The sequence below is a fragment of the Polyodon spathula genome, chromosome 4 (assembly GCF_017654505.1).
Source record: "Polyodon spathula isolate WHYD16114869_AA chromosome 4, ASM1765450v1, whole genome shotgun sequence".
NCBI lineage: Eukaryota > Metazoa > Chordata > Actinopteri > Acipenseriformes > Polyodontidae > Polyodon > Polyodon spathula.
Window position 1 is genome coordinate 4659788 of NC_054537.1, and position 23335 is coordinate 4683122.

The 23335-nt window shown below is 38.6% G+C and overlaps 1 protein-coding gene across 1 annotated transcript in view; it reads right to left on the reverse strand.

Annotated features, from left to right (window-relative positions):
- Positions 1-23335, reverse strand: part of LOC121314083 (double-stranded RNA-specific editase B2-like) — a 155556-nt gene that overhangs the window by 20053 nt on the left and 112168 nt on the right. Inside the window, exons 4-5 of the mRNA XM_041246918.1 lie at positions 6080-6194; positions 246-414 (exon numbers count right to left, since the gene is read on the reverse strand). Of these exons, the coding sequence (XP_041102852.1) occupies positions 246-414; positions 6080-6194 (284 nt within the window). The remainder of the gene's footprint in view (positions 1-245; positions 415-6079; positions 6195-23335) is intronic.

Below are 23335 nucleotides of genomic sequence, written 5' to 3' on the forward strand. Positions count from 1 at the left end.
CAATAGGGATGTTTCTATGAATATGAATTGTACTTCAACTGACATGCTATTTTAGTTCATATTGAATTTCTGCAGGTTAAAACACCAGCCACAATGTAAAATGTTGCCAAAAAGGTTCTACCTAAGATTTTAGAGCTGTAATTACAGACCTAGCTGGAGGACTATAGAGTACATTGATTCAATCACACCAATATGCAGACACAACTGACAATGTATCTAAATTAAAGCTTTTAACCATCCTTTACCTCAAAAGGAGCTCCAGCTGAGAGTAAAGGAATCGAATGAATGCTCTCCGTACAACAATTTCAGCATGGCAGTCATTGACAACAAGCCCCTGGTCACTGATATATTCACCGTTGATACATTTGGTACCAGTTGATAATGCAATCACTTGTGCTTGCCTGATGTCCAAACCTGTTAAAAAACAATAGCACATAACAAATAACAATGCAGGTGAACACAAAACACAGCAAAAGGAACCTTTTGGCTAAACCTTTTGGTAACACCTTCGGGTCAACGAGTACATTTATTGAACCATTTATGACATTGCTACTAGTGGTACCTCATTTCTGTTGAGCAGCTTTTTCACTTTTTGGGAATGACAGATCACTTGTGCAATTGGCCACTCCATTTTGTATGTGTAATGTGTAATTGCTAACCAATTACTGTACATCTGTATTTGCCTTTTAATCTATGGGTGAGGTATTTGGATTCTTTAAGAGTTGAATGGTCATTAAGCGAATCATCTTTAACTAGACAGTAACTTAATGCAATAAAAAAGGAATTTCCACTTTTTTAACCCCTGTAGACTCAATGCGTTGCACTGGCAGAAGAAAGCCTGGTCTTCCTCACAAACTGTTTGCTCAACATGATTTTTGAGGCACAAATCTCATTCTGCAACATAAAGTAGAGGCATAAAATGTTAATTCAAAGCAATAGATTTGGAATCCCACAAAGAAAACAAGCATTGGAGAAAAGCTACATTTTGTTTGATTATAATTCAAAAGTACAGTCCAAAAAAAATAAAAAAAAGGTTCAGCAAGATTTTGACAGCCCTACTCAACATGCTTACCTGTTCTTTGTTGTGCAACTTGCTAAATCTCTATATCTTTGCAGATGACATGGTTCAGTGGTTTTGCAAGCTTTTGCCACTAGCTGAATTTGCCATCATAACCCCTCCAAAATGATTTAAAATGTTATTTAAACCTGTCAGTCACCATTCTGGGCGTCGCTCACAGAAGCCTTGACATCATAAAGAATGTTCTGATGTAATAACCTTAAAGGGATGGTAACCTCTTGCTTACCTGTTATTAGCCTGGCTAACATTATTTTGGGTCCCTCTTATTATCCTCTGATTATTTAACTCTTTCGCTTGTTAATCGATAAAATCCAATGCTATAGATAGACTGCTGCATTTTAGTATTTTTTCTGTCTGCAGTTTATTTTACCTTTGGAGAGAGTCTGAACTACAGCACGCAGTGATTAGGTACAAGGTACGTAGTATCAATAATTTCTCACCTGTAGCATTGTATTTGAAATATCTGCATAGTCCACATTTAATAGTATAACATACAGGCAAATAGCCAACAGAAGTTAACCAGAAGAAAAGAGGAAGCAGTGAAAGTGCTATTATTATTATTATTATTATTACTATTATTATTAATAATTATAGTAGTAGTAGTCGTAGTGCAGTAGCAGTTGTAGTAGTTTTTAGATTACCATTTTTTTACTGAGTGTTTTGTTCAATAATAATAATACATAATGATAGCCTGTAGATATCTTTTTAGATCTAAGAAGCTTAGCAGCAATTTCTCTGGCTAACGTCTGTGGAATACGTAGCGGGCGCTTGAATGGAGACGTCACTCAGTCAACATCCCAGCATGGCAAGGTGCTTTAATAACATTACAAATGCATGTGGAAACGAGATGTTGAGTCTCAGCTGATGTTTCCTCTACACAGTAAAACACGATCTCAGATATATCTTCAACATCACTCCAAAACACACAAGATTCACACTTACAAGGTGCAGCTCTGAACAGCCATGAAGAGTTCAAATGAACATCACTGTTGTTTCTGAAATGTAGGAAAATAGGAATGTGATCATGTGCACCAATTGGACTGTATAAGAGAGTGGAGTTTTACTGTAAACTTTAAACTTCTGCTCTGCCGTGACAAGCACAGAGCCAAGCATGGTGGGATCCAGCTGTGCAAAACTTAAGAGACATAAAAGGAGATAATAATACGGAGGCCAGAGTATGTATAAAAGGCAGTGAGCTATGGACTGGAATTATGTGTAAAAGGCAGTGAGCTATGGACTGGAATAAAGAGAGAAGTGCATTTCCTGTTATTAGTACTCTGGATTTAACATCATAAAGAGAATGTTCTCATATGTGGCATAACTCAATTGTTTTATACATATTAGGAATGAAACTAAACTATGTGTTAAAATGCATTGCTCAGGAGTGAGTAATGCCATAGAACTGTATTGCTGTAGACCATATAAGACATACACCCTGCTTGTTGGACTTGCCTGATTAACTGTTTTACTCTTGAATGTTCAAAGCTTCTGATTATCTATATATATATATATATATATATATATATATATATATAATATATAATATAATATATATATAAGTACCACCATTGTACGATGCAGCTTCTTTACCATGCTTCTTTACTATGTGCTGTGCTTTTTACCACAGTACAGGATTCTACATGTTTGTTGACCAGGCAGCTTTTTAGGAAGAATGATTAATATGTATTGCAGCTTCTTAAGCATTCCATACAAATTATTAAAAATGTTTAAATGTTCAGTCACTGCACGACTCAAGTGTTACACATATCACAAAGTGACAACAGTGCTGACGGATGCAGGGAGTGTCTGAAGTTTTATTTGCATGTATTTCCTGTTAAATAGTGACACTCAAACTTGGCAGATGATCCAAATTGTTCATGAGTTATATTCCCACGCACATTGCCATGGAACCTCTTAAAATGCAATCAATCAGACTGGTACTGGTAGGAGTGCAAATCCACGCTGAAATCTGCACGCTTTATGCTGGGTCCATTTCAAAGTGCACCGCTACCTGCACGCTACATTATTCCAGGGAATACCAAGTTAAATGCTTGGAAACATTGTCTCATTGATATTCAAGATTACGCTGGGATGTCAGCACAATCCCACTGTTAATCTAACTGGAAAGGACCACGGAGACACATTGTCAACTTCATATTTTCAGCTGTTATACTTATTGTTTAGATCAATTGTGTACAAGAAAGCATGCAATAATTTCCAATCTTTTATCTCTGCATGAAATAGCTTTAAAGGTCCTCTCTGTCCAATGTGTGCTGCTGAATAAGAAAAGTTAAACATCCTGTTTGAAATCAAAATGATTGTCAGTCTCACAAAGAACTCTGAGGGATGGGAGCGATAGTGACAGAGCTAAACACAAGTGCCAGTCACTAAAACATCAAGATAGACTTTAAATGTGAGGCTCTAAATGGGGTTTGAGAGAGAGGACCTCCCTGGATTTAATCTATCAAAATCTACCTGTCAAATTCAACAGGAGAAAGGAGAAATACTTTCTCAGTATTATCTATGTCCTTATGATAATACTGTAATGGGATTTTTTTTAAAGGTCCCTGATTTAATGACATAATTCTACAACATTGACTACATAAGAAAAGAACCAGTGGAAATGTTGCTTGTGGTAATAACAGGGAAGAAATTGTTTTTCGGTTTATTTTAATAGGATTTTTGACCAGTACATCAGATCATATGTGAATGCATTTATATTCAATTACAAATGGGTAGTGTAAAGTGTTTACTATTATTGGATATTGGACTGTGAACATCAGTGTATAAGGCAATTTTGTAGACATATGTTTACACTACAACGAGTGTCAATATAACCCATACTTGTGCATAATCCTGTAATTCTATTAGACACATTATTAGGTACTTGACCAATTGTGATGTCACTGTTTTGAATCAACTTCTTAGTTCAAGAAAACTCCAAGAGGTGCCTTAAGCTGAGGGAAAATTAAGCCCCAGTGTGGCTTGAAACTTGATGTAGGACACTAGGGTTCAGTCCACTACATGGTACACCAGGGGAGACTTGTGGTTTGCTACGGTGAAGTTGCCTCAAACTAGGTCTCCCGGTCTGCTGGAACCAGGCTTCAAGCCAGTATTCCTGAAAAAGTGGGTTTGTGTTCCCTCAGCTTAAGGTATGACTTTTTCAAGAAAGGTGATGTCATGAATGGGTTTTGTTTGTGATGTTTCATGGCAAAATTCCATAAAAAAACAAAAAAACCATATATAGAATTATTAAATTTAATAAAACATATGCTGCCCATACTAACAACATGCCTCCAGCTGGAGACGCAGAGTTTTGAAGAAGTATTACAAAACATTGGGAAGAATAGTATTCAGTAATACAATATGTCAAGCCCTGATTAAAAATCGTTTCACTAATTCTATTGAATGTAATGTTGCCAATGGTATTATTTTTCTTTGCCATGTGCTGTTCATGTACTGTACTCATAAACTTCTTACCAAATAGACAAGGTTTTTGATTCTGACTTTAAAAGGGACTTGCAAAAAATACATTTTTAGAATAAACCTTCTCTTTCTTTAAAGAGTTTGGGATTAGCAGTTCATACGAAAAGAATGTTTACATTTATATCTAAGAACACATGAAATGTTGGAAATGAGAAGAGGCTGTTTGGTTTATTACTAGCATTATTATCTGCCCCCAATTCCATGGGACAGAATCACAGTATAATACTGTCCCTAGTACTTCCTGGTAAATTAATCCATGCGTTTAGAAATTTCTGCTTAAAATAAAAACAACAAAAAACAAAACAAAACAAAACCTTTCTGCCTTCTATTCTTAACATATTTTAGCAATTGCATCTGCATCTTACCCTGTACCTAGTTTGAAGCACAGACTTTTATTAATTAACATCCTCTTCAGGTTAAATAAGAATGATGCCTCGATTCTTTTAAATTCCTGCCTGCACGCGCATATTATTCCCTGTACGCCCCTGATGTTTCTGTCAAGACTCTATTCCTGCTCACACACTAGCCATGCTTGTGCAGCCAGCATCTGGATCTTTGAAGATAATTCTCCTATTAACAAACAAACACAGCAATTATTGGCAATAGAGAATGGGATTAGGCCAGCGAGAGTGTGGATATTCAGAAGCTGGAATGAGAGCCACACTACTGGCTGGGGTAACAAGATAGTGATCCCAAACTGCAGTGCACACTGATGAAGCTGCCCGTGAGAGCAGGCCTTGTTAAACTCAAAGCTGGGCAGGTATAGCCAGGAACCTAGTGAGGCATGAACTTCAGAGGAGATCTTTCTATTAACTGTGTGTTTAGCACTGGGGAGGTAGCATCAACTGCATAGCAAGCAAATAGCTAAGGCTTGGTCTATAAGGAAAATACAACAGCCCATTTTCACTAATGACTGCAGCTCCTATAATGGTAATACAATCTGTTTTTGCTTTGTATTCCTGTGCATTTATTATAGTTGTTGTAATGATAAATTGGCCATTTTTTTATTTACTTATGAATATTGTAATTTGGTCCTGAGATGTGCTGCTGCAGCATTGAGTTGTATTAATCTCTTCCCTATGGCTGCCTCAGATACATTGCTGTTAGTTGCTGCTGTTATGCTTCACTAAACAAAAAGCATCTGTTAAAAGGTCCCAGAAAGGTCCCTAAAAGGCAAACAATATTAAAATTGCATTTCACCATTTTATTTTTACAAAGCCTTATAATTAAAGCATACTATAATGGTGTCTAGTTTGGCTAAATGTTTTTACAAAAAAAATAAAAAATAAAATGAAAAAGCTTTCATAACCTATAAATAAAGCTGAAATAAACTGAAAACTTTTTAGAGACCAACATGGATACCTTCATGCCTAGATGTTTCATAAAGCACAAGTTTAATATTTCATGTTTGTTTGATCGAATGCTGCAGGGTGAAGGTAGAACGCACTAGTCTTCAATATATTGGACTTGATAAATAATTCATTGCCATATAAAAGTCAATAAAATGTGCCATACCTCTGGTCATTACGATTCCTGCCAAGACTTTGTGGCGTGCATGCAAGGATGTACAGCTGTCTGTCAACTCACGGAATTTCTCAGTCACCAACTGGAACACTGAATCTGCAAATTCCTGAAAGACACAATCAGTTTTCCTTACACTAACAAACAGAGCAATTCAGAATTGTGTGCATTCATTTAACTGAATGCAGGCAACAACATTGAAACACCTGTGTTATGTGTTGTGTAAATGGTTGTCCCTCATGTGACTGGTTAATTTGTTATAAAAATGCAGTATATAAAAGCTGCATCTCCCTCTCTCAATGCCTGCCATATCTGCTGTCTTACCCATCATGACTGAAACTTGCATAAAATCAAAGATGGCAAAAGTCAAAGATGCGCTGAATAATAATCCTGAATGTTTTATTCATTAAGGACAAGTAGCTGCAATAAACACATTAGGACTGAAGCCCTAAGCCCTGGGCATGTTCCAATACCTATTTAATGCCTATTTTCTTGATGTGAAATACATTGGACACTAGGCAGCAAAGGATTCATTCTCAATTTACGAGTCTTTAAATAAACCCTCCATTCTATTTTTCTATTTTGCCACATTACACACTTTTTGTTTTCCCATTGAAGAAACAAATGACGGGTTTTCAGCAAAATGAACTCATGCTGGTTAGCAGATGTGATCTGCCTCCCTGTACTGGTTTCACACGTTCTTGACCCTATGTATGTTATTTTGTCTTCTAATTGTCAGCTTACCCTCCACAGCCCATAACAAACAGCAGATTATTACACATCAAAAACAAGGATTAGAGCAATGCAAACAACAGTCTTAATTACCTCTCCGGTACCAAATCTTGTAACGGAAATTAATGAATGCTTGGATGAATAGTTAAACAAATACCTAAATATTTTATATTCCCTACACTGGAAATGCAGTAACAAAAAGACATTTGACAGGGCTGCAGTAGTGTGAAAGTCAATAGATTACACAGCTAAAAGCCTTCAGTAAACATTTGCTATTGAATGTCTGTCTTTGGACTTAAAAGATAATAAAGGTTAGATTTGCATATGCTGAATTCCAGTAAAGTCACTATTTCTCCCTTGACTGGGCTGATTTTACTTCTCTTCTCTATCAGAAAGATTAATTATACATGCCATAAAAATTAAACATCTAAAACAAGGATTGGAGGAATGCAAACACAAATACTGATATATTTGAAACTGCAGTCCCCCTCAATCCTGTTCAGCTACAAACTACATTACAATTACTTGTTGTAAACTACATTCTTCCATTCGTGCCTTCTTCTTTATCAGAGACAAGCTAGACATTGCTTGTTTACATATTCTGCCTTTATAAATTCCCTAAAAGAATGGTAGTTTTACTTGTTGTGACACAATCTTAAGTAAGTCATGCTAATACTTGCAGCTGTAGGTGGTTATACTTGTCACTAACAAGTTCAGTCATAGGTCTGAGAGCAAAACACAAATCTAATATGTATATTTTGGCATTTAACTTTATTCAATATCAGAACATTTATTTTTAAGGAACAAAAATCATCAGTGAAAAAAAATAAACAGAAAAGCTATTTATCATCAGTGCTTCTGTCACACTCCCTGCAAGCAATTCTGCATGTGTTGGTTAGGTAATGTTCAATACCAATGTCAATTTCACAGTTTTCTTCTAGAAGTCAATATTGTGCCAAGAAACAAATATCAGGGATACATCCTCTACTGAACCTTCACCCAAGAGCCTTTTCCTGTGGGGATGTATCTGACATGGGGTACAGGTGCTGAATAATTCAGAACAAAGAAACAATATTGAAGCTGTAGGACATGCCTCAGGTGTCAAGCTGTTGTGTTGCTGTGGATTTTAAATTACTACAGTAATAAAGTTTTTTCACATAGCTGGCATGAAATAATAACTCCATGAATCCATCAGTACAGCATGTGCATCTGTCTACATATTATCAGACATTAGCCATAACTTTAAAGACAATCACAAACATTTAGGCTAATGCCTTCATCAAAGTTTATGTCAGACTTCAACAATTAGTTTTTTTTGTTTTTGTTTTTTTTAGGTCCATAGGTGGCTCTGTCTAGGCTGAAGGTAAGCAGCAACATGTAGCAGGTGTGCTACAGTGATGTCATGGATAGGGCTTCTCCAGCATGCATCGTGGAATACAGAAGGCGAAACGTGCACTCTGATTGGCTGAAAGATCCTGAGCAGTCTATAATGTGGGATATCGCCACGTCTCAAGCGCCTGAGAAGTGGCAATATCCCACAACGGCACACACCCTGGAGTGCCAGATCGTACTTATACAATGAATTAAAAACAACTAACAAAATGCAGCTTACTGGCAAACGTAGCAATGTCCTGAGACGCCACATAGCCCATTAAAATGAATAGAAGGAAGGTCTTGGCCAATGTAAAATGTACAGTATAACACAAGGTAATATGTTGTGCAACTGTGGTACTAAAGAGGGGTTTTCCTGTACATTTAATACATTAGATACTTCCAAAATCAGTCCCTTGAAGTGAACTCCAGAAGTTCAACACCTTTCTGAGGGCAGAGCATTGCACTTTAGTTTTGTTTCAGAAATATGAAAAGATTTTTTTTCTTTAGTATATGCAATTGCTTTTGCATGTTTAAGAAAATGTAACCTTGAAACTGAAAATCAGGTCCTTCATTAAACTTATTCAACACAAGCTTGTTTACAGAAAAGCTTTTTCACCATACACTGTTGTTAAACTGATTGATTTTGGTTCAGGACTGTTTACAAGGAGAGCATGAGAATCAAAGAGTTATATCAGTCTTAATAAAACACTCAGACACTCCCCGTTCCAATACTGGCAGCTCAGCACTGTGAACAGCAAGCTCTAGCAGCCTGCCGCATGAATAAAACCGTGGTAAAGAAGAAGGTTTACCCACAATTTAAATTTGTATTTATAAAGCGAACGCAGGTACACAGCTTTCCAGTAGCACATCCATGATGCCACAGTACGGTGCTATATCAAGTTCAAAAAGGCAATCATACGCTCCTGTATGCGGCCACGATTTATTCAAACCTGCTATCTTATCAGGCACTGCCAGAGCTGTACTGACTGCAGAAACATAGACCGTGCCTGATATTTCCTTATAGGTATTTAACAATTCATTCTGTAGCTTTTAATGGTGTCTCTTTGGGCAGTGCATCACCATATTTTCTGCAGTAAGAAATCTATTGGCTTTTGAAACTAGATATCTTTTCATCTGCTAGATTTGCCCAAGAGTATTTTTTATCCTAAAGCCATAGTTATACAAAACTAGTAACACATTTGCTCCTTGACGGTATGTAGTTCACCTCTTCTGACACTGAATATTGCTTTAGAGATCTTTAACAAGATCTGACTCCAATGATGGGAAGTCGATGTCCAAACCATTCTGGACAACTTACTGTTTGTTTTTTTTTTTTGGTGTTTTACTTTTTTTCAATGACAAAAGTATTCTGACAACATGTTTGGAAGATGAACTGTGCGCATATTTGAAAGTGTGACAAAATGTTGCCTCAAACCATCTCTAACCTTTTCAGCATAAAGACCAGATGGTTGTACAGTCTGTGCAACAGACTTTGCCCACTGACTCTTTTATCACTATCAGCAGGGTGTTGTCTCTCAGACCAGGCGAACCCACATTGAAAGCTTTTCCGATCAGCTACATGCTTCATGCACGTCTCAAAAATGGAATGCTTTGCAAAACAGGAGCGCTGAATCTGCTGCTCGTTCTATTTACTGCAGGACAGGAGTGTTAACAGCATGACGATGCCTGAGGAAGAAAGAAAAAAAAGAAAAAGCAAACAACATGCCTGATCTTGTGATCCTTGGCTATCTATGCTGCTTCTGTAATATTTGATTTGTAAAGTTGGCTGTATCTTTGAAGGAAAATGTCAAGCAATGTCAATTGACACTTGTCAGCACTGGGAGTTTGAAAGAAAATTAACAGTAGCCCTTGAGGTTTGTCAGTCAGTTTCTACAGTTGAAAATAAAAATAAAAAACAAGTTGGAAGAATCAACACAGAATCTACTCAAAGGGGCTGTAAGATTTGTAAAAAGAAAAGTTCACAGGTACATCATATTAACATATGACGTTATCCTTTGTTGTTAATGTGCAGCAGTAGTATGTGTAAATTTAATTATATATGAAAAATATATATTTGAAATGTTAGGAATACATAAGCTAGGCTAAATTAATTTCAGACCTACTGTAGTTAAATGACTCAAAGCAATATTTTCACTGCTCCTCCTGCAGTTAAAGTCTTATATACCCCTCTCGGAAAATGTGTCTTTGCACTTGGTTCAAAATAGAGCCCTAGGAAGGTCATGTATCAATGTATTTAGTCCATAGTGCCCAGTTTACATTAGCTTTAAAATTGCCCAGTATGTAACGTGACCCTCCGCTGTGCAATGCGCTCCGCCGCTCATTAGCCATGCACTTTAAGGATTGTCAAGCCTTAATTATATGCATGGGCAAACTGTAGGTGGGGCTCATTTGTAAATTAAGTCTGACATGTTAAAATAAGATATATGAAGAGACAGAACAGCTACGCCGGCCTGAAAAGGGTCCACAAATAAGTCTGAAGCAAAGAAAAAGTCAGAAAGCAGCCGATAGGAAAGAACGTTATGGCAGCAGTCATAATGTATTTCCTACGACGGAGAATGCAGGCTCCTAACCTTCCCGAACAACCCGGGAACAGAGGAAGAGTGCAGGCTCCTAACCTTCCCGAACAACCCGGGAACAGAGGGAGAGTGCAGGCTCCTAACCTTCCCGAACAACCCGGGAACAGAGGGAGAGTGCAGGCTCCTAACCTTCCCGAACAACCCGGGAACAGAGGGAGAGTGCAGTCCTAACCTTCCTGAACAACCCAGCAGAGGGAGAGTGCCTAACCTTCCTGAACAACCCAGGAACAGAGGGAGAGTGCAGGCTCCTAACCTTCCCGAACAACCCGGGAACAGAGGGAGAGTGCAGGCTCCTAACCTTCCCGAACAACCCGGGAACAGAGGGAGAGTGCAGGCTCCTAACCTTCCTGAACAACCCAGGAACAGAGGGGGAGTGCAGGCTCCTAACCTTCCCTGAACAACAGGCTCCTAACCTTCCCGAACAGGGAGGGAGAGTGCAGGCTCCTAACCTTCCTGAACAACCCGGGAACAGAGGGAGAGTGCAGGCTCCTAACCTTCCTGAACAACCCGGGAACAGAGGGAGAGTGCAGGCTCCTAACCTTCCTGAACAACCCGGGAACAGAGGGAGAGTGCAGGCTCCTAACCTTCCTGAACAACCCAGGGGAACAGAGGGAGAGTGCAGGCTCCTAACCTTCCAACCCGGGAACAGAGGGAGAGTGAACAACCCCGGGAACAGAGGGAGAGTGCAGGCTCCTAACCTTCCCGAACAACCCGGGAACAGAGGGAGAGTGCAGGCTCCTAACCTTCCCGAACAACCCGGGAACAGAGGGAGAGTGCAGGCTCCTAACCTTCCCGAACAACCCGGGAACAGAGGGAGAGTGCAGACTCCTAACCTTCCTGAACAACCCAGGAACAGAGGGAGAGTGCAGGCTCCTAACCTTCCTGAACAACCCAGGAACAGTGGGAAAGTGCAGACTCCTAACCTTCCTGAACAACCCAGGAACAGAGGGAGAGTGCAGGCTCCTAACCTTCCTGAACAACCAGGAACAGAGGGAGAGCACACTATAGCTCGATACCGGTGATTTCATTATATACAATTGTTTGTCATCTACTAAACTTGGTTCATTAAGTTATCGCTTTCATTATGTATATTTCGTTTTATCCATCGTATAATAATAATATAATATAAAGTCAAGACACTTAGGTCCTTTCTACCTCTCCAGATGACTTACTTATTGTTCACTTGAGGTAGCCCATTTGAAGGGGGGGCACTGTTTTTCAGATTAATCGGTTAATCTGTGCTACCGGTAACCCATTTTGAGCGGGAGGAGCAGATTTTCAACACCCTGTAAAAGTTAATGTGTAAACAGTGTATATACACCAGCCATGAAAAAGTATAGACACTGTAATAAACCAAAATGTCCTACAATAAATCCCAAACAGGGACCCAAAAGAACAATATATAACAATATATAGTAAATATGGACTGGAGAGGAGTGTCATAGTGGAAATTATTGACCCGAGGAAAGACTATAGTTAGCGACGGAGCTATAATGCCCGAAGCCGTATCCTGGATGTAACAATAGTGTTCCTGATGGGCATTTAATTTTCCACTATGAGATGAGTGTGCAGTACATATTTAATATACTGTATGAATCAGTCTAGAAAATAAGTGAGGCAAGGTTGGATTGTAAGTATGACTTTATATATGATGATGATGTTATCCGGTCAGTCGGATCCGACTCTCGGCGATTCTATAGACCATCTCTCGCATTGCTTTCCGGTCTTGGACTTTCCCTTTCAGCTGTTCTATGCCTAAGCCAGTGTCCGTTTTGATGGCATCGAGCCACCGCGTTCTTTGGCGGCCTCGTCTTCTTGTTCCACTGACCATTCCAAGCATCATTGCTTTCTCCAATGAATCTGATCGCATCATGTGACCAAAATAAGTGAGCTGGAGTCTGGTGATCTTTCCCTCAATGAAATTTCTGGCTTGATGCGCTCCAGAACCTCTTTATTGGTGACCCTTGCTGTCCATGGTATCCGTAACAGTCTTCTCCAGCACCATAGCTCGAGAGCATCAATCCTCTTTCGGTCAGCTTTTTTCAGGGTCCAGCTTTCACACCCATAAATTGATATGGGGAACACAATAGCATGGATCATTTTGCATTTGGTTGTGAGGCTGATGTCTTTGCTCTTCCAGATTTGGTGCCTGCTCAGCATCGCACTACGGCCTAACGCAATTCGTCGCCTGATTTTAGTGCCGCAGTCTCCAGTTCGGTCAATCATGGATCCCAGGAAGCAAAAATCCTTGACGCATTCGATCTCTTCACTATTGATGGTTATTTTGACTGCTCCATTTCCAGCTGTTGTCATGATCTTCGTCTTTTTGATGTTGAGGTGGAGACGCATCTTTTCGCTTTCCTTTTTGATTCTTAATATGAGGTATTTCAGGCCATCTTCTGTTTCCGCCAGTAATGTTGTATCATCAGTATAGCGGAGATTATTAATATTTTTGCCTCCAATCTTCACACTGATTTCTAATTCTTCCAGATCTAATTTTCTCATGATCATTTCTGCGTAAAGATTGAAAAGAAAAGGGGATACAATACAGCCTTGTCGCACACCTTTCTTGATTTTGAACCACTCGATGCCTCCATATATACAATATAAATAAATAAATAAATAACTATAGTTATCAAAGTCTTTTTGGTGTACAGCTCTCCGTCTGGGTTCCTGACTGCTGCATAATACTCTCTTAGTAGTGCTTTTAGATCCTGGCTATCATATTTGTTTACATCGTCGAGTTGAATTTGTTTGAATTACAGGAAACAGTGACAGTGACATTCGTGTTTGGTGCATCTTTCTTTTGTAGTATGTATTGTAAGGGGGCGGAACCGACAGTGATGTGAATCAGTCACATGTCAGAAGGGAGGCTATTGTCCGGTGGTGTAAGGATGTAATAGTTCAATCTATTTTTGCTCCTATGATGAGGTTTAACCAATCACTGACCAGAATTTCTGAGCACTGATTTGTGTATATATATAATATATATATATATATATATATATATATATATATATAAATTTATTTATTTATTATTTATTTATTTATTTAGCTCAGAGAGCCAGCTGCCCCATCGTTTCAATATGTTGTACATATTTTTCTCAAGGAAGCCTATATATAAAAAACAATATGCATTGAATGTTTGCACATTCCTAATAGTCATTTTGCAAGACAAACATGAACTTTCAGATTTGCATTGGACCTCTTTCACTTATTTACGGCAATCTGACACTTGGAAAGCTCTTCACCCCTGACCATCAGAGCAAGCAGAGGTCTGGACAGAGAGATTGTGCAAAAACATAACAAATGTTATCATTTGAATAAATACACGTCCCTGAATCTATATAAAAATATATAAAAACAGGCAGGCTATATAAAAATCTATCGTAGGAGACAGTGTGGTCCAGTGGTTAAGTCCAGGATTTCTAAGCAGAAGGTCACCAGTTCAAATCCCACCTCTGTCACTGACTGACTCACTGTGTGACCCTGAGCAAGTCACTTAACCTCCTTGTGCTCCATCCTGAGGATGAGATGTTAAATCAATGTCCTGATGTAAGTGACTATGTTCACTTACAGCCTGCCTCTGTAAATCACTTTGTGATTGTGGTCCACCATGAAAGGTGCTATATAAAGATATTATTATTATCTGCACAACAGACTCAACCCTATTCACAAATCTTCAACTTAACAGACTTTAAATAACTAAGGCATTGTTTCAGTCTGCCTTTGCAAATAGTGCTCGGTATTACAATAAAAATCAAGTTGAAAAAATAAAAATGGGATTCATTCAAATAGAATTATAAAGGAATTAATTTGATGAAAACATATAGGCCTATTCAGGAGAGAGACCTCACACTTATAGTAAACCTTCTAGCAACACTATTTAAGAGCAAATTTATTTTAAATTGATTCTTTTTCCAGTTCAACAGAAAATTGGATTTGTCAAGGCGAACACTGAAAACTGGATTTGTCAAAGAAACCACAGTCACTGAATCCACTGTATTCAATTGCTCCTTTTCCTATCTGAATATTAATTGCATTGTAATACGATGTAACAGGCAGTGTTCTGACACACTGCTAGTAAGGATTCTGTCCCTCGTTGGTGAGATGAGATGAGGTTGAAAGGTCTATAACCACGAATGCAGACGAACCTGACTTTGCATCATGGGTAAGACACTCGCTTGCGATGTGCGGGGTCGCTAGTTCATGCACAACCTCCACCCTGTTAGGATTCCACTGTCTAATTGCTAAGAAGAGGTGAATAAAGGCATCTCAGTGATTTAGGGATTATTTGAACAGTGATTCGCTACTTTGTAACTCCAGAGTCAGACTGACCAACCAGAAACACCTAGGAAAGAGCTATACTTTTAGACCTCAGCTATATGCTGTTTTGCCCATATCTCTGTTAGAAGAATGTATAATGTAAATGTAGAGAGTTTGGTATTCAGAACAGAAGTGTGCTTCTTTGGATGTATGCAGTAAATATTTCAATGTAACTGCAATGCACTTGTATTCTGAAGTGTATCTGCTACCGTATGGAAAGACTCTTCTAAATAACCTAAGCTAAAATCAATGCTTTTGTTTTTTATTTTCAAATGAGGGTTAACACTTCATATTCAATAAGGACTGTTGAGAAACAGATCATTTGCCATTTTCTGATTCTTAATGACCTTTACCCTTCATTAGGGCTACATTAGTAAAGGCTGGCTGTCCCATATATAAGGTTTATCAAATGCCACCCTTTGTTTCACTCACACTTGCATTCATAATCAGATGTTGCATTATTAATGTAAATGGCTTTTAAATGCTACATGTTTGCCTTTTGCTATGGAAGTTCTCTATAAAATCAGAAAGCCAACTAATTACAGCTAAATTAATAACAATAAAACACTCACCACTCAATCAAACGATATGCAGACGCATACTAGAAGGAGCTAGGAAAAACATCTCTGACAAACCTTCCAACTAGAGAAAGACTTTTACTAGTTTATTTTGGTAGTTCAGCTATTTACATGACAAAGAAAGAGAAATGATGCCCAATAATTTTAATTATGTACAACCCCCTTACATGCCCTTGATACCAAAATGAATGCATGTACTGTGTAAAAGCCTGCAACGCAATCACTGATGTCAGTAATGCAGTCATGTTCAGTGTATCAAACTGCACATTCATTTACTGCAGCGCTGCACACACAGCATGGCTGACTGACTGCAAAGCGTACCCAGTGTCATGTCTGGCAGGGGTATGCATTCGAAAGCCTTCTAGCAAGCCATACATCATGAAATATTGATGCGGTTCCACTAGACTGTCATACCTGACATTTGAGTTATAGCTGAAGGTGTTCTTTTCTAATTCTAAACAGTCAACAAGGGATCAAGGGAAAATGTCACATGTGCACTATTTGGAAAGGAGCAGTGGCATGGCTGAAATTGGTGATGGTGGGACCGAGGTAACTTTATTTTGATTTGATAACCGTTTTTTATGCCTAGCACTTTTACTGACAAGTAGACATTTTCCTGTGCCCCCCCCCCACACACTTTGCCACAACATTTCAAATATTTATAATCTTAAACACGTCTTGAATATTGCAATTCTTTTAGCTTTTCACATTTCAATGATTTTTTTAATATTATTTCCATTGACCAAAGTAAATTATGAAATTGTTTCAGACCGCAAAAGATAGCATAAAAAAAAGCAATAACTGGATTTTAAGGGACTTCCAATGGCTTGAATGCACACATTATTTTCCCCCTTCAAAGAAGTAATTGTGAGCATTAAATAGCATCTTTAGACCGAACAGTGTATCATTTACAGTATAATTGCATGTTTATGAGTACCTCTCTCTTTTTTTAAATGCTATTTTAAAACACTAGCTTGTATATAATGCATTTTGCTGATACTAATGATTTTTTCTGCCTGAAAGTCTTATTCTATGAGGAAAATGTCTGCTCCTTGTGAAAGCCATGACCACAGTAAGACCATATCTTGTTGCCATAAACCTGTCTAATTTATCATGCTATAGACTTTGTGGTACACATCTTATACTACAACCCCTTAGGCCAGGACCACTAGGGAATATTTAAGATGAAACTTACTTTACAAGATTTATCTAACATGTTGTTATCATATAAGGGATTGGAAGATGGTTGTTAATATTAGTTCAATTATAACGATGGTAGGGTGTTCCTAAGGTGTTTCTTTGTAATAATGTGCAGATGCATTTACACAATTAAATAGCTTTGACATGCTGTAACATGTTGTGTGTAATAATCCATTTGCCGTGGTGTTGTACGTATTTGTTTCTTCCTGTTCATTTTGGTTTCCAAGGGCTTTTTGAGTTGCTTTGTATGACTTTGGTGAGAGCACATCGTTTTATTTTTTGTCTACGAAGGTTTGAATTACAACCATTTTTAGGCATTTAAGTCACAGTGTCAATGTGCTCTTAATTTGACCACTGATAATTTGACCAAGGATAATGCAATAATGCAATTGAATGTCTCAGACATTCTGTGCAATTTATATGACATGCATTATTTGATATTTTTCACAATATGTTTAATTCATGCATTGCTGTCTGAAAGCTATTTCAACCTAAAGGTCTGGCTGGGGTTAACATGTTAATTTTATTATGATTGTCAGAGAAAACTATACACTGATAAACCTTTCAGACTTTTCAGATAAGTGTAAATATAGATCTCAATTGTTGTGTAGCGTTCGTCCACTCTGTGTTTTGTCCGTGTCTATTCGTTTTGTTTGTCTATTTATTTTGGCCTCATGTGCCGTGTGCTGTTTTGTTACAAACCTTTTATTTTCTGCCTGTTGTTTATTAAACTGCGCATCAGCGCCTTCATCATTTCAACAGCTGTGTGCAGAGTCAGTTTCTGTTTCTGGTCTGTCGTCACCCGCTTCGGCCGTCCTTGTGACAATGCCATTAAGGGAAATGTTGGGGATATTTAGAATAAATGATTCTGGATGCCATTAGAGAAATGTTGGGATATTTTGAATAAATTATTCTGGATGCCATTAAGAGAAATGTTGGGATATTTAGAATAAATTATTCTGGATGTCATTAAGAGAAATGTTGGGGATATTTAGAATAATTGATTCTGGATACCATTAAGAGAAATGTTGGGGACATTTAGAAGAAATGATTCTGGATGCCATTAGGGGAAATGTTGGGGATATTTAGAAGTTCAGTTCAGACCACAGAATATAGACCTGCACTAAAGCCTCCAATGAGGTCAAGAAAATGCTCTTAGGCCTCATTACAAGACATCCCTCTTGGCTGTAAAATGCTGTTCTCAATGGAGCGCCATGAGGCTGGGGGAGACAACAATGGATGCAGCTAATTGAATTCTAATTTCATAGTGATTTCAGTGCCCAAGCAATAAACGCTTCTTGCAGCCCAATAAACCCTGAGGTGTTGCCAATTACTTTGAGATCTCTGCTGTGATTACAGTTTTACTCAAAATAATTAAAAAGGGCCTTCTATTTTTTCATTTTATTTTTTGTTGTTATTCAAACTACACAGATATGTTGAAGGGAAGGCAACGGGTGTACCTGTTTTGATTGACAAACAGCTAATAGAAATAGTAAGATAAGTTTACTGTGTTAAAAGTGCTTCCATCTTATTGATGTAGGTTTCCATCTGTTCAAGAAACATGCCTATAAGCACTGTGTTGCTGGCAATGAAAGCCACACTGAACAAAAATATAAACGCAAAATGCAACAATTTAAAAGATTTTACTGAGTTACAGTTCATATAAGGAAATCAGTCAATTGAAATAAATTCATTAGGCCCTAATCTATGGATTTCACATGACTGGGAATACAGATATGCATCTGTTGGTCACAGATACCTTAATTAAAAAAAGGTAGGGTGTGGATCAGAAAACCAGTCAGTATCTGGTGTGACCACCATTTGCCTCGTGCAGCGCAACACATCTCCTTCACATAGAGTTGATCAGGCTGTTTATTGTGGTCTGTGGAATGTTGTCCCACTCCTCTTCAATGGCTGTGCGAAGTTGCTGGATATTGGCGGGAACTGGAACACGCTGTCGTACACGTTGATCCAGAGTACCCCAAACATGCTCAGTGGGTGAGCGGGGACATTTTCAGCTTCCAGGACTTGTGTACAGATCCTTGCGACATGGGGCCGTGCATTATCATGCAGAAACATGAGGTGATGGCGGCGGATGAATGGCACGACAATGGGCCTCAGGATCTCTTCATGGTATCTCTGTGCATTCAAATTGCCATCGATAAAATGCAATTGTGGTTGTTGTCTGTAGCTTATGCCTGCCCATACCATAACCCCACCGCCACCATGGGGCACTCTGTTCACAATGTTAACATCAGCAAACCGCTCGCCCACACGATGCCATACACGCTGTCTGCCATCTGCCCAGTAAAGTTGAAACCGGGATTCATCTGTGAAGAATACACTTCTCCAGCGTGCCAGTGGCCATCGAAGATGAGCATTTGCCCACTGAAGTCGGTTACGAAGCTGAACTCCAGTCAGGTCAAGACCCTGGTGAGGATGACGAGCACGCAGATGAGCTTCCCTGAGATGGTTTCCTGACAGTTTGTACCCACAGTTTCATCAGCTGTCCAAGTGGCTATTCTCAGACGATCCCGCAGGTGAAGAAGCTGGATGTGGAGGTCCTGTGCTGGCATGGTTACACATGGTGTGCGGTTGAGAGGCCGGTTGGACGTACTGCCAAATTCTCTAAAACGACGTTGGAGGCGGCTTATGGTAGAGAAATGAACATTCAATTCTCTGGCAACAGCTCTGGTGGACATTCCTGCAGTCAGCATGCCAATTGTACGCTCCATCCAAACTTGAGACATCTGTGGCATTGTGTTGTGTGACAAAACTGCACATTTTAGAGTGGCCTTTTATTGTCCCCAGCACAAGGTGCACCTGTGTAATGATCATGCTGTTTAATCAGCTTCTTGATATGCCACACCTGGCAGGTGGATGGATTATCTTGGCAAAGGAGAAATGCTCACTAACAGGGATGTAAACAAATTTGTGCACAAAATGTGAGAGAAATAAGCTTTTTGTGCATATGGAAAATTTCTGGGATCTTTTATTTCAGCTAATGAAACATGGGACCAACACTTTACATGTTGCGTTTATATTTTTGTTCAGAGTATACGCTGGTGGGCCATGCATGACTGAATTTAACCTAAAAACCCTGTAGATGAATTTGATGATTCACCTGTCTTATCTGTTCCATGTGGCCCAGGTTTAGTGTAGGGGATAAGGACTCTCATTCTGGGAGTTTCATTAAGTGTCCCTGGTTATAGATGGCTACTATTCTGGTGTAAACGAATATTTGTTCCCCTGAACATTTGTTCTCCCCTACATGCATGTTTGTTATGTATCCTATTTGTATGTAAATGATGCATGTGTAATGCTAGTAAATGTGAGCAGGCTGTTATCATGTATTATTGTAGCTGAGACTGGACCTGTCAGAGGGGACTGGGTGGTACAAGGCTGGGGTTAGGGTTAGGAAAATATATAGACAAAGACAGGTGACTTTGTTACAAAAAAATAAGGGGGTGCAAATAGTCGGATGGGGAACCAATATTCCCAAACATTGGTTCCTAAGGCAATTTAGTATTTGTTCCTGGGAGAACAAATATTCAAGGGGAACATATTCTCTGACGTTGACATTATGCATCTTCTCTCACCTGCACTAGACACATATTCTTATTGCCTCATATATTTCTATATAAGTCCTTGTTACTAATCGATGGAAGATTCTGAGCTAGGAACACAGATGCTTAAAGAAGAGAACTGAATGTGATTTGTATAGATGTCTGTTGTCGGTTGATCTTTGGTTTCATCTATTTGTTTTTTTTTCCTTTTCTGCCATCACTGTTCAGTTACCAGGGTGTTTATTCATTTAGTGACTGTGAAGTACATGTCATTCAGGGGTTAATTATGTAGTACATCCTTTGGAATTGCTAATGGACAACTTGCTGAGAAGGATGACTCAGAGTTTATCAGAGCTGATGTTAGTGTTAAATGGATTGGAAAGACAAGTCTTTACCTGAGATACCATGTAAATGTGGTAAATGAGAGATGGAGAAGAGAAGTGAGTACATGGTTTTCAATACCCTTCATAATTAAGCTTCATTGTTGATGGCTACACTTCTGTTGGTATTATAAGGTTGAGCAAACTTCACCAGACAAACGTGACATAAAACTTTTGTGTCAGCTGTACAGCAGCTTAAGAAAATTACATACTAGCTGTGTGAAAGCAGGGCTTGCTAGTATACAGCATTCATTTTCTCCCTCATGGAAATGCAACGACTGTGTGCCAACCAGTTATTAGAAAACTAGAAATCAGTTAGGTGCCTTTAATATGTGCCATTAAAAATAATGAATTTGACATGCTCTGTTTTGGTGAAACCCTTGGAGTCAAATGTGGTATTGTAGCAGTGTATTGTGCCAATCACTTTGCTTCCAATGGGTTCATTCTTTAGGGAACAGCAAGGCATATTCATCATTAGCTGCCTGCGCCTCTCAACCTCAATGCCTATTTGTTTCCATCTAATTTGCCTGCAATAACAACTTGACACAAAAAAGCACAGCTGTACTATTACAGATTTTCTTTATTTCTTAGCACAGTATTTTTTTTTTAATAGAACTCTATTTTATAGTGGCTATGTTAAACTTCTCCTGTTCAGAGAAAAAGAGGCTCAGTCTTAGAGAACATCTGGAACAGGTGAGTATGCACAAGGGCGTGTCAGAAGCCAGTCTCGGGGGATTGCATTGTGGGGTTCGCGGAGCAGCATATTCTCAGCGGCCATTTTACAAATATCTTAAAACTTTCTTCCTAGTTATAAACTGAATATTTTATGTTACTATTTAGCATGTTTTCTCCACTACACTACAATCCACTTCTCTTGTTTTTCCAGTGCAGGTATAAAAAAAGGGCTATAGAGGCTCGCTGTGAGTAAGTACTACACTTGAGTTCTGTCCCAAACTTTTTCTTCAGCTCCACAGTCATGGAAAATGCAGGACATCCAACTTTGTTCAGTAGTAGCTGCAACCTGTCTGCAATGATTTATTCAGTATATTCAATTACTTCTACTCATTTTTAAATTGCACTTTATTTTGATGAAATATGGAATATGGTTTGAGTTTTAAGATTGAACAGTCTATTACTGTAAAATAACACCAACATAGATACAGTAAGACCCAACATAACAGATAACCTGTTAATTCCCACCCTTCAGTCTAAGTTATATTCGGGCTGTCTTTGAATCTGCAAATCTCAGAAACAGTGATAACAATACCACAAGAGGGAGCTCATGGTTGAATAAGAGGTTGAGGCTGGGACTGGGACTGATTTTCAAAAGCCAACTAATCCATCTTTTATGTTCAGGTTTCTTTCATCTTATTATTGCACTTAAATTTGGTCAAACAGAGTGTCTTCATGACATAGCAGCAACCTTTTTTGTGTTATTTATCTAGCTTGTGTTGTTTTTAATAGTAAAAATGAACAAAACAACACTCTAAAACGTCCATTACAAATGTACAGAGGAGTCCTAATGCCAATTAAAAAAAAAAAAAAAAAAAAAAAAAAAAAAAAAACCTATCCGACATAGGACTTTATATGTCCGACACAGGACTTTTTAAAAAAGTCTTCCATAGGAGATATAGAGTCCTACGCTGAAGATACAAAGTCCTACGTATCAGATAAAAAAACAAAAGTCTTACGTAGGAGAGATAAGGAAGGATTTTCAAAACAGCATACATTATAACTGCAGTGTTAATCAAGAGATCGGTAAGTAGCATTGATTTTGGCATTTTCAAGTGTATGCCTATTTTAATTGGGTTTTAATTAAGTGACAGAGCCCGTCGATGCAGGCTCTAACGTGTGGTAGATGACCACAACTGGAGTTATTGTTATTAAAATTATTATTATTGCTAACATATTTATTTATTAGGGTCTTACTCTTTCTTATTATAATTTATCTGGTCATGTACAGTTGTTGAATAGTCTGTGTACTGAGTCTGGCTCGAAACTTGTTGTTGGAGGCGGGGCGTCATTCAAGCAGGCAGGCAGTGGATTGGCTGGAGCTGAAAGACCTGAAACAGGGTTGGGAGTTTGATTGGCTGATTTTCAGGGAGGGTGTTGTTTGGATCCAGCCGATAACAGAAGTGTGGACCAATCGTGTCTTCCCTGTTGATTTGCTGTCCAGTAGCTGCGAATTGAGCCTTCATTACGATGTCCTGTCACAGACATGATTTCCCTTGTCTCTAGGCCAGCGTCAGAAAATGTGTTTAATTAGCGTTTTATGTTATCAGATTAGTTGTAGATTATAATGTTAACGGGAAAAGCCAGTATTCATGCGTGGATTGATTTTAAAATTTAATTCACAGTTAAGCACGTCAACGTTCCAGCGTGCATCTACGCAAAATAGCCCACTAGATCTGGAAGCTGATTGGCTGTTCGCACTCAATCATTTTCTAATTAATGAATGACTATAAATCACCTTGACAGAAACTTAACAGACAATTGA